This window comes from Neolamprologus brichardi, chromosome 7, assembly GCF_056152115.1.
Source record: "Neolamprologus brichardi isolate AB-2024 chromosome 7, ASM5615211v1, whole genome shotgun sequence".
Classification (NCBI taxonomy): domain Eukaryota; kingdom Metazoa; phylum Chordata; class Actinopteri; order Cichliformes; family Cichlidae; genus Neolamprologus; species Neolamprologus brichardi.
This window is the reverse complement of record NC_142110.1, coordinates 40,749,235-40,762,100: the sequence shown is the minus strand read 5'-3', so window position 1 is coordinate 40,762,100 and position 12,866 is coordinate 40,749,235. Positions and strand designations below refer to the sequence as shown.

The following is a 12,866-nucleotide window of genomic DNA, read 5'->3' as shown; positions in this document are numbered from 1 at the left end:
GCACCAAGCATCTATGACAATAAAGTTGCCCATTTTAATACCAGAGTATTTAAACGAATAAAACCCCAACAGACAACTGACTGACTTTACTAGGTACACAGATTCAACTGCTCATTAACGCAAATATCTAATCAGTCAATTACAGTTTGAAAAATCACTGCATTTAGTTATGTAGACATGGTCAAGACAACATGCTGGTTCCAACAGAGCATCAGCAGATGTCGCAAAAAAGAGATAATATCCAGCAGGCATCTCTGTGGGGAAAAAATACTGTTTATGCCAGTCAGCTTTGAGCAGAAGGCAATAGTAAGAACCATTCGTTATAACCAAGGAATGCAGATAAGCATTTCTGAAGAGCAGATGGGCAGCAGCAGCAGAAGACCACACTGGGTGCCACTCCCATCAGTTACAAACAGGAAGCTGAGGTGGCAATTCACAGAGGCTCACTAAAATTGGACAACAGAAGATATTACCTGGTTCTGATGAGTTCCTGCTACAAAGGAGTATTAGTGTCGCATTTTGAGAATAAAGTTGAAAAAAAAAAAAGCAGCCGTGGCAAAATTATAATTTTTTCTTAATGTGGCCTTAATACTTTGTCACACCCTGCTGTGACGTTCAGATGGCAGAGCCAGGATTCGTTGTAAACAACATGAATGAGTACAGAAAACTTGTTTCTCTACATGTATATCTGTGGCCAGGCATGCACGTGACAAGCGTTAACACCATAACATACACCAAAAATTCTGAATGCATTGCACTGTAGACTTCCACGTAGATTCTTAATCTGGTCACATGCATAACATATGGTGTGAGCCCAATTTTTTGTATTACCGCTCCACAACCCTCATCTCTGACCTTTAAAACTCAATGAATCAGGCAGCGTTTAGAGAGCAGTGCCTCAGAAAGGTCTTGTTTTTTTTTTGTTTTGTTTTTTTTTGCAGGTAAGTCTGAACGCATTTTAAACAAAGCACAATTTCAAAGTAAAATCAAGGCTGAGTGGAGGGGAGAAAGAGGACAGTCTAAATAATGAAGGGCCTTCAGTTGGAGTAACCTGATCTGCAGTCTTTGAACTCTGGTGTCAGATAGCAAGGAGTGAAGTGGTCCCTTCACCAGAGAAAACAAGAGATGAGAGACTTTTCTCTAGGAAGGGTAACATCACTGTAATCACATTAGATTTGGTCTGTAATTCAGTAAATTCAGTGCACTCCTCAAACAATTATGCCAATTGTGTTATGTTTTTTTTTGTCTTGCATAATCAGTGAACAGAAACAAAAACCAAATCAAACATGCTCTTTCATGCCTGTTTGTGCAACAGCTGTCAGGTAATGTGCGTAAAGAAACATACTTCTGATGGGAGGAGATATTTAGTATGAACCTGCTCCATGAACGGGCAAGAATGTGACAGTAAAGTGCCAACATATGTCCCCTCCTTAGCACAGTCATTAGTGTGGATATGCACATATGTCACATGGTTAACTCTGTCTTAATGTATCTTGGGTGATTAAAGCAAAAGTGCAAAGAGAAGTGCAGCTACACGTTTTTCAGGGAGTAAATACGTAAAGTAATGGATTACTGTTTTAATGTTAATGTGGACTGTACTTTTCTGCCTTTTTCTGTTCTATAGCCATCTAACTGTATTTGAATTTTGATACTGAAGTAACTGTGTTGGTGTAGCTGAAAGCTACACGGGCTTTCAGAAAAAGGAACATGGACAGCTGTAGAAACCATGGATGAGAAGTTTAAGTTACACCATTTGGTAGCCTGATTCAAAGAATCACAGGTAGTGGGTAACAATACAGTAGTGTCTGCATAAACAAGCCTGCATTGTTCCAATTCAGAGGTCACGTGGAAATCAGTTTGGGCGGAGCCTCATATTCACCCTCTGATAATGAACTTTACATCATTTGGACTTACGTGAACCCTTGCATAACCCTTTATAGGTCACTCGTTGAAATGTTTGGAAATTCAATTTGGTCTATATTGCAAGTTTTTTATTTTTTGATAACATTTCCACATTTGTAATTTTCACGGTCCAAATCAAGGTCAGTGAAGCAGCCACATAAATTACCATATGGTAAGGTGGGTGGTAGGAAACATCCAAGTGGTTCTATGGCCTCCTGGAGAAGGGGAAACGAGGCTAATTTATGTCCAGTGAAGTCACCAAACATTGTTTCTCACCTGATAAAGGGTTTAAAATGTGTGACCACCCCCAACCGTCTGCAGCAGATGGCTGCCTCTCTCTGAGCCTGGTTCTGTCAGAGGTTTCTTCCTGTTGAAAGGGAGTTTTCCCTTCCCACAGTCGCCAGGTGCTCGTTCAAAGGGGGTCATTTGATTGAGTTTTCTCTGTATTACTGTAGGGTCCTAACTTTACAATATAAAGTGCCTTGAGGTGACTGGTGTTGTGATTTGGGACTATATAAATGAAACTGAGTTGAAAGTTTAACACAAGAATAATAACACTGACTAAGCGCATCTACAGTGACAACTCTGGATGTTTCATAGGCTTTTCTCTGATTTTCAACCGTCATTTTTTTTCAGCGGGTACAGCTGATTATGGATATATTTTTTTGAAACTGTGACATGTTATTACAGCACTTTAATTCAGTGATCTTATTCTTTCACAAATGATTGCAAAGGCATGCTGAATGGCTAGGTAACTGATTCTATACACCCATGGCACTAAAAAGATGAAAGATTAAGAAGTGTGGCACAATACCTTTTGTCCGAATAGTGTGTGATCATTACAAATATATTAATATTCATCAAAACAAACACCCTAAAATATGCAGAAAATGGGCTTATATTGTGCAAAAATGCCAATAATCAACAATACAGAGTCATAACTGAAATAAATTCTGCTTTTATTTTTTATTTTTTATTTTCTCCCATCATGTTATATTGAAAGTATATCACTTTCACTTTTGCTAGCGATCCAAGTGAACAGCTAAAAAACAACCAGGATGGTGGTTTGTCCCATTATAAACTTTGTAAAGTGAAATCACAGGAAAGGAATGAAGTCACACCTGATACCACAACTCAGACTGACAGTGGCTGATACTTTAAACCCCTGTAACCAACACCACTGAACTGTATCTCTGGGTTTTCTGCATTTTTAAGGAAAATATAAGTAATATTAAACAAATCCTAACTGTCTCTCAGAGACCTCAGCCTTCAACTCAATGCTGATTAAATCCAAGGAGCTTCTGGGTGAATCGGGCTCATTATATCAGTACACGTGAGGCATTGTGATCATATTTTGGTGGCGTGTTAGAAGGGAGTTGAAAAGCTATTATGTCTAGTATTTGAACAATGCCAACCCCAAATAGCATTAAAAGAATTGGTCTGTTAGTGATGCATGTCTGAGACGTACAAGTTGATCAGTTTCACAAGGACTGCCATGTTTCTCAAACAAAAAGCTTTCACTCTAAAGCATGTAAAATATGCTATAATCACAATCACTGCCTGCATGGTCTCGGTTTACTGTTTCCATGCCAGAAATAGCTGGCATTCGAAAGAGCTTTTAACCTTACCCTGAATTGGGTGAGTGACAGATGTAGCATTAGGTTTTCATAAAACATCTGGAAGTTAAGATTACTGCGGTACCGCTTCACCATTAAAACATTTAAGAGAAAATGTTCAACCACAAAACGTTTCAAATGCAAACAAGGTGAGGGTGATGTGAAAGAAGTCAGACATCACAGGTAGCTCAGATTTCAAGCTGTGATGGAAATCCAGACTTGAAACCGATTCTGGAAAGTAGACAGTGCCCTCTTTCCTTTCATGCGCTGTCTTGTTAAAACAATACTGAGCAGGTCATTCAAGTTAAAACAAATCAGTACATTTATATCTTTCAGGCACTAAAACATCCAGTTCAAGCGATTTAGTTAGTTTTCCCGTCTTTGTTTGGGCTGTTGTTGATTGTTCTTTCCCGACCGAGTGCTCCCATGAAGAGGCAGTGGAGACGGTCACGTGACCCTGAAACTGTGACTCAAACGCAGCTCCAGTCATACTGAGAGCAGCTGTTTTAAATATCTGCTGCAATCCTGCTGAGTTGCAACATGTGTCTGGAGCGTCAGCAAAATCCTTGTTAATGGTACATTCATCAGAGCTTCAGATAATACAAGAAGTTGTCAAATGGCCTGTATTTTTCTTCCAATGCTCCTACCAGACAGCGAGGAATCATCACATTAAGATTTTTCTTTTAAAGGACAATAAGATGCTCTCGATTATGAGAGGATGACACCACCACCACAACCCATTTCTTTAAGGCCTTTGTAGTCTGTTCTCTTCCTTGTCTCACTCTTGTGCTACTGGTCATCGTCATATCTCTGCAGTGCGTCCTCAAGCTTGGCCGTGATCTTCTGGAAGAAGCTGATCTGCTGGCGTAGGTGGTACTGCATCTGTGAGCGGAAGTCCCGTACACGTGTGCGGTGGAAGTGCTGGATTTCTGCCAGCGTGGCGAAAGAAATGATGTTGCAGCGGTCGTGGAGCTCACCTTCCTTCTTTGGGCAGTCTTTCACCTTGGTCAGCGCACCTGGGAAAATATATCGTTGAGTTCAAAAGTTAATTTAAAAAAAACTAAAAAAAAAAACGTATTCAAAAATATTCTGTGATCATGACAACGTTGGAAATAAAACCCTGACACATTTATTTCTGAAATAATATTTAACAACTATCCTTCTTGCTGTGCGGCAACAGTGCTAACCAACACTCTGCTTTGATATTCATCTATCTTAAAATACATTACCTCAAGAACAGGTTTCCTTTCTTTACACAGATAAAGAAGAACACTTCAGTGACAGATAGCTGATAAGATAATCTAAGTTTGCACAGTTGAAGTTACAGTCACTAAAGGTCGTGGCAACAGATACACAGATATTTTTGGGTTTTTAGGTTTTAGCTCTTGGCCGGCACGTAAACTGTTATCTCCATTTATCAGATCACTAAAAATGGAGCCTCCAGAGACACATGCCTTGCCTTAATGGCAAGCCACATTAATGTCCTTTTTGACATCATAATGTGCAATGTTTTTTTTCATGAGACAATTTCCTGTAATGGTAGGTGCAGGCAAAATACTGTTGCAATACATTTGTTATTCTTAATATCTGCAATTTTGTTCCTGCTTAGAAAGACAGGCGTGAGAATGAAGTACTACATCCAACACGAACTCTCATGGCCCAGAGTCTGACGCCAACATCGTCGCCAGTTTTAAACAGGCCACTCTGTCTGTCTAACAATCCCAACAATCAGATGACCCCGTGCTGACCAAGCGCTTTGGTGACACAGGGAAGGAAAAACTCCCTTTAATGAGGAAAAACCTCAACTCAGGCAGAACCAGGTTCAGTGAGGGTAACCGGTCTGTCGTGACCAGTTTTGGGGGGGATTTAAAAACATTTAAAAAACAACAACAACAACAAAAAACTACTAAGAAACACAATGGGCCAAGGGGAACAGACACTCTGACAAAGGACAAGGGGAGACAGCAACTATACATAAACAGAAGGGTGATTAGAGGAAGTGCAGACAGCTGGGGAGAAGAAGACATCTGAACTAAATTGCAGAGCCAAGACAAGGGAACTAAAAGCAAAGCACAAGGATAAAACTAACTTTCAAAATAAAGCAGGAAGTGAGATATCTAAAAGTGGAAAATATGAATGAATATACGGGAGACTTGACACAAAAAGATGGAGCACTGAGAGAAAAAAATTACTCTAAAGCAACTAAGAACTAATGAAATGGGTAAATACACTAAGGGAGAGAACAGTTTAAACAAGAACCAAATGCAAAGTTTAAATGTGCAAAATTTAAAAGTAAAAACTCACAAACATTGGATGAGACAATCTGAGACCATGGCATTGTCATGTAAATCACCACATGGGCTCAGGACACTTCAAAAAATGATCTTGAAATTAGACAGGTTAAAACTTTATTCGAGTATAATCCAAAAACGCTGCCATCTTCTCTGGACGCTTCTTATTAATGTTCATTTAAAAAGCCTACATCTCTGATGGTATGGAGGATGCATTAGCGTGTGTGGAACTGGCAGCATGCACATCTGGAAAAGCAGCATTAATGCTGAAAGGTATATACAGCTTTAGAGCAACATATGCTCCTATCCACACAATGCAGTGTTTTTCAAGGTAGGCCTTGCATATATCAGCAAGCCAATGCTAGACTACATACTGTCCATGCATTACAGCAATATTGCTTTGCATTAGAAGAGCACTCAACTGGCCTTCCTGCAGTCCAGACCTTTCACAAACTGAAAACACTTGGCACATTGTGAAATGAAAAATACAACAAGGACATTTTTTAAAGCAGCCACTGGATAACTCAAAGACTTTATTATGAATGGAAGGAACAGGAGGACTCCTGCACAGAACTTTCTTTTTCCTCCTTTTTTTGCCTAGCAACTTTTTGCCCCCTAGGCTTCTGATTGGACAAAATTTATATGGTTAAGGTTATATCACCACTTGAATTTATTTTTCAATATAAAATCCCCATTATAAAAAAAATACCCTTTTACACCCCCATTGACCAATTCTCAGGACTTGATGATAACAACAGAACCATTCATGTTCACAGCTTGCTATATGGTTGTGCTCTCTTTAGCTTGTGTGGGTTGACTTTGGTTTTTTTTTGCTCAGATAAAAAAAAAAGACACTCGTAGGAGTTCAGTTTTCTCCCTGAGACAACACTTAGTTGGTTTTTTGCCAAAATTAGAAAATTGAGACTTCAAAATAAATGTCCGCAAAGCAGTTGGTGACATCAGGGTGGCTGCACAGGAAAGAGGAAGTCAAACTCAATAGTCAAATCAAGGAAGTCTGGGATTTTTTTTAGAACTTCTACACAAATAATTAAAACACAATTCTACAAAAGGAACTTGTGCAATACAAAATTCACGAGGTCATAACTGGATTACATCAAATCAGGACATGTTGAGAAACCTGCAGAAATGTGCTGATTGTTGCAAACCTTTTCCAGATTTCTTTGAAGATATCCATCACCCACTTATGACTCACAGTGTTTAGAGTGACTCAAGCTTTGGGGGGGAGGCTGTACAGTCCAGACAGACATGACCAACAAAGAGGGATCTCAGAGTGAAGGACTAACTCACATGAATGTGGAGGAAATTGCGAGGAAGCTGATCTTGAACGTGCTGACCTAGTTTCTCCTTCTCTCTATCTCACAAAGATCAGAAGCAAAAGTTTGCCACCACAGTGAAGAAAAAAAAAAACTCGGACTTTGCTCTCCTCCCTGCCAAGGGGATTACTGAGCTATAATTTGAACTCTTGTACTGTTATGCTGGTAGGAAATCTTGTAAAGCTCTGTAACTCTCCTTACCCCCTCATACATTCACCTCCCCTCTTCTTCTTCTTCTTCTTCTTCCTATTTTTCTTTAACCAACAGGAGGAAACAGGAAAAGGGGGGAACAAAAAAAGAGGAGGAGGGGAATGTAATCCTGAGACCGCTCCATTTTGGATTCCTGTAGTCCCAGGGCAACAGAGTACAAGAGGCCCAGGAATTCCCACTCATTCAAATCAGATGTAGCCTTTGGACTTAAAAGTCTGAGCTGGCATAGATGACTGTCACCGTAAGTGACATATGTAGTTCAACAAAGCAGTCAAACATGAGGTGTTACAGCTGCCACTTTATATGTTTTCTAATTTAGCCATTACTGGAGAAAGTGTAGAAAAATGACACAATATGAGACTGATAGAAATTAGTGGAATGTGGAGCTGCTGCTGCTGAGAAAGAAATGAAGCCTGATGTGTCTGGAAATGCAAACCCTCTGGAGTCCTGTTTTCCTTCTTGCCTATTTCTTTATCAAATCAGATGCCTCGTGAACTAAGCCAGTCATCTTATGCGAATCTAAGTTATTTCACAACCCCAGCAGCAGTGTCGACTCTGCAGTATGGTCGATGGTTGAAGGATGTTACTCACCGGATACTGACCCTTTCTAACACCAGCAGAGATGATTACAAAAGTCTGAGAGTGCTTATTGTAAAGGCTTACAAATTCTTCTGCATGCTGTGTCTATTTTATAGTTGTGTTAGTCATTTTCTTTGGATGTGTTATAATTAGGGTTATAATTTCGTTTACAGCAGGATAGAATCTAATTTTAGATTGCTGAAAACTAGAAGAGGATATACCTTCTTACTGACATCAAGGGTAGGAAAACCATAGAGGTTTCTGTTACCACTGAAATGTTTAAACCCATACACATCAGGTCAATTAGTGAGCACAAAACTGAAGAAACCTGAGTAGACTTTCATTTTGCTTTATATTTTGGATCCAAATCAAATGATTTCATGGTTATGATCTGGCTTGTAGCTGGCTGGCTCACTTGAAGGCTTAAATGTATATAAAATGTAATAATTTTCTGAAACATCAGTGGACAAAATGAATGAGAAATTCACTACTGGAAGTGGAGGTCTTAAAAAAGTGGGCAGTCACTGTTGAGCTCTGTAAGTCCACTTGAAGCTACCGACCATGAATAAACAGAATCAACACTTTGTATGAAAAGGACAAAAAAATGTTGCCAGTCAGTGTTTTCAGTGATGAAACCCACGCCGGTGCCCCAGAATTATGTCACTACTTTGTGGGAGATCACCTGAAATGTTTAAATTACATTGGCCTTTCTTTCCGAGATTTTAATCAATTTGGTTATAATTTAACTTAAATGTGTTTTACTGGTTTAACTGGTTTTTATTTGGCGTCCCATTTTATATAAAATACCCCGAACCAATGATGCTCTGTGGAGAGAAACTTTGGCATGAAAAACTTAACAGGAAAAAAACAGTGAGTTAGTAAGAAAATGGGCTTTGCAAGGCATAAAACAATGTGCTTGTTATTTGTCAACAGGAAAGGAGGTGAAGCCCTGTCAGTCACACGGACTATTGCAATTCAGGCTCGTTCCACAGTTGGGAGCTGGGATTGTATCTGGAGAACAGAGTTCAGCGGACCATAGAAACAGTGTCTCTCGGTCTGGCAAACGTCTGGACTCTGCGTGCCAGGAGAAACTCCCTCCTCCCAACCTGCAGGGAACTAATAAGCCAACTCCTGCTTTGTAAATGTGTGTGTGTTTTCAAAATGAGCAAATACAGGCCCTCGCACAGTGTTACAATGGACCACGGGTTTCAGTTTTCTACGCAGATTGACACAGCTCTTCACTAAATGAAAACAGATGTTTCTCTTGGTTGGGATACAGTCAGAATCTGGGTCTTTGTATGTCTGCATGATTAGCAGACATGCTAGAAGCATTTAGACGCATATAATTCATTTTATTATTTTTCTTTAAACGCCAGTTAAAAGCTTCCCTACATACTTGGTGCCGAGTCTGTTTCCTTTCCTCTAAAATTGTTGGTGTTTTTTGATTTTTCATAATTGGTTTGTTACTAATTACAATTTATGTTCCCAAGAAAGTATTTTAACATATTTAAGCAGTATTAAAACGTTAGCCCTGCATAAAAATGTGCTCAACATCTTTCCTTTACATTTGTGCTCTAAGACTGCAGAGCTGAATTTTTTTACCAACATGAAGAAAAAGATATTCTCCCACCTTTCTGCACATGGATGATGTCAGGGAAGTTGGCCAGGTGTCCTTTGTAGATGTCCAGCAGGTCGGAAATGAGGTCCAGGTCCTGCCGCGGCTGATCAGCAAAATACTCTCCTATTGCCTCGTAAGACTCCCCCGTGTAGGAAATGGCCTTGTTCAAACCCACTGAGTAGACCTGCTGGTCCAGCTCGAAAGCCTGGGCCAGGAGTTTGAAGGACTGTCCGACCTTCTGGTACTCTTTTTTGAACCCCGATATTTGTTTGCGGCCGAACTCGTTGATGCTGGTGTTCACGACTATGATGTTCTCGTCCATCTTCTTGGTGAATGTTTTGAAGCCTTCAATCTTGCTCTCGACTTCCTGCAGGTCCAGAGGTACAGACGGGGGGCTGATGGAAAAAAGAAAGGGGAAGATTGTCATTTTAAATCTTGAAGCTATTTTTTCTACTGCTTATCTTTTGCTCACTATCTAGCACACCCTATTTTTAAAGGCCTTCAACTCCAAGTTGTTAAAACAGAGCAAAGAACGTAGTTTATAATATTAGTTCTCTATACAAGGTCAAATATCTTTCAGCTAAACTTAACACTATTAAAAAGAACCTGACAAAAAACTTTGTCATTTCCCAAAATGCTATGTGCATCTTAATAAAGACCAATTCTCAGACTCCTACCTGATTGTGAGGAAGAAATTGGCCCCGACCAGCTCGTCCCTCTCTGCCTTCCTCTTTCCCTGCTTCCATGCCTTCTCATCCGCCCCACAAGTCAGGAAATGCTGGAAAACGTCACAGTGCGCCAGCACAGGATGGCTTGTCATGTGGTTCATCCACCAGATCAGACCCTTCCTCCTCTTGGAGAGGAAGTCCTCCTCGAAGCGGCCCGTTGCCTGCTTCTCTGGCAGGTGGGGCACTGAGATGACAGGGAAGCGCTCCACGAGCCGACCGTAGAGCCAGTCAAAGTGTTTATACCTGCAGGAAGGAGTGGAGAGAAGAGAAATTGGGACTGGTTGAATAAGTGAGGTAAGGTAAATGCCAGGAGCATGTAGTGAGATGGAGTGAAAAAGATAAATGGAGGGGAAGTGCAGGAATCTTTTCCCAACAAGCCCTGAGGGAATTTGAGTGTAGTTCAACTGACAGACACAGGGACATGGAAACAATGTGAAAGCTGTTGAGGGAACCTCAGAGAGGAAACAAGAGAAGGCTCCAGATGGCAAAAATCCACAGCTCTGTTTTTAACATTTCGTAAACCGCAGTAAAAATCTGAAAAGTGGAGAAAAGGGAAGACGATACATACCTGCGGTTGACTTGGACATTGGTGTGCGTTGGAGTAAGGCCATATGACATGTAGCTCTTCATCCCTTTGAACTTTGTTTGCTTGGTGGGGTCGTCAATGGTGCACGTGAACGGATAAGGGTCCTCCTGCCACTCGGGTCCATGCTTCCCCATCACCACACAGATCCTGTCTCCATCTCTCACAAAAGCTGACGCCTCCCCTAGCAGGAAGGCCTCCCCTCCGGACTTGACGAAGGTGGAGAACCTGTTCAGGTTCCTCCCCACTGTGGCTGAACTCTTGGCCTGCTGCTGCTGGGAGCTCCCACGGCCCGGCAGGGAGGTGGCAACTGGGTGCAAAGGAGGGCTGCTGCTGAGACCCTGAGGGACATTGGCCACAGGAGAGCTGTCGTCCCACTCGTCATCCCAGTCATCATCGCTGCCCTGGCTAGTGTGGAAGCTGCTGCTATCAGCCCCAAATCCCCTGTGAGGCTGAGAGGATGTGTAGGAGGTCTGGACTTGGGTTTGAGTCAAGGAGAAGCCATTGTTGTTGGAGGTGATGTGGTCTCTGATGATCTCAACATAAGAGGCAGGGAAGAGGCCAGCCTCCCCCCTGCTGTTCTCCCCCTCCAGCCAACCCTCCAGCTCCTCCTCGCTAAACAGAGTCACCACCTCATTCTCTGCTATGGAGATCTCTCCTGGATTTTCAGAGTGGAAATCGTACAACACTTTGGCCTTCAGCGCCATAATTTCAATACTGCTGCAATATATTTATAAATATATATTTCTGGTTCTAATTCTCAAAGCTTCCTCGAAAATGTTATGTCTTCCAGCACGATTAAACCTTTAGGATCTGTGCAGCTTTAATCAGATTTAGGAAGTTTTATGATAAAGAAAAAACCCAAACCATTTCACCTTTGACCAAATTAAACACGCTTGTATCTGTGATCCACGCGCAAAAGAATAAGACGGACAAGCAAAAGTAGTCCTGTATCCGACACCCACCTCCTCTCTCTCCTTTCCACGGGTTCAAATATCATTAGTTTCCATGCCCAACTTAATCCAAGTCCGAAAACGCATTCAAACCCTGTCCTTTTTTCTCCCTTACGGAAAGACGCCGGCTATTCAAGTTTAAAGCCAACAAACTTGCGACGGCAGGATAGCCGTCTTTCCCCAAGATAAAAGCCGGGGGGAAAGTCCTCTTTTTTCCCCTCCTCTCTCCAAGATGCTTGTAAGTTAAAGGCACCAGCACTAACACGTAGTTACACAGGCTGACTAACGGAGGGTGGAGCCAGGAACAAGTTCAGTCAAGTCTCTGCAGTCGGACCAATAACTTTTAAAAACCAAAAAACTTCCAGCTTTTATACACTCATTGAACCAGACACGGAACAATCCACATCAAGCGGGGTATGTTAGATTAACTGGCCCAGTAAACCTGCTTTATGGGCTATGACGTCATTGCACGTAATCTTTGAACTGGTCTCGGGCTAATAAGCCTTATGTTAATTAGAGAAATTCGCTAGTCACTCTTCAAGATGCTAAAAATACACACTTTAAACGTTAAAAGTTAATTTGGGCTTTGATAAAAAGTTAAAAATAAAATACTGTTTGTGTTTTAAAGTAAAGTCTGCATCAAGTTCCTGGATGTTTCAGCTTCACCGGGCAGGAACGATGTGTTCGCATCAATTTGACATGCTGAAAGTTTCTGTTCGCTTGATTTGTAATCTGAGAAGATTTTTTTTGTGACAGCACAACTTGTTTGGCTGCTTATGCTGCTGTGAAAATGCTTTTAAGTGGGGTTTCAGGGAGACAAATAACTATATATAAATAGGTAAAAACATGTTTTAACCCGGCAAAACAAATATTAAATGTTTTTTAACACGTCTTACAATCTATGGATGAATGGGATATTTTATTTCTCATCCTCTTATAATTTAAATTGTATCAAAACAAAAATAAAATAAAAATAATATGCATGTGCAGGATATATATTATAGTACTTTATTAATATCCCACTCTGCCCACTAGAGGTCGCTGTTTCATCG

The 12,866-nt window shown here is 40.9% G+C and overlaps 1 protein-coding gene across 1 annotated transcript; it reads right to left on the bottom strand.

The window, feature by feature from the left end:
• Positions 1-2,861: 2,861 nt before the first annotated feature.
• Positions 2,862-12,167, bottom strand: LOC102799886 (sorting nexin-18-like). The gene is made up of 4 exons (XM_006795569.3): positions 10,847-12,167; positions 10,228-10,521; positions 9,563-9,945; positions 2,862-4,534 (listed from the first exon to the last, which is right to left on the bottom strand). The coding sequence occupies exons 1-4, from the start codon at positions 11,566-11,568 to the stop codon at positions 4,308-4,310; spliced, it is 1,626 nt and encodes a 541-aa protein (XP_006795632.1). The 5' UTR covers positions 11,569-12,167; the 3' UTR covers positions 2,862-4,307.
• Between the last annotated feature and the right edge of the window lie 699 nt (positions 12,168-12,866).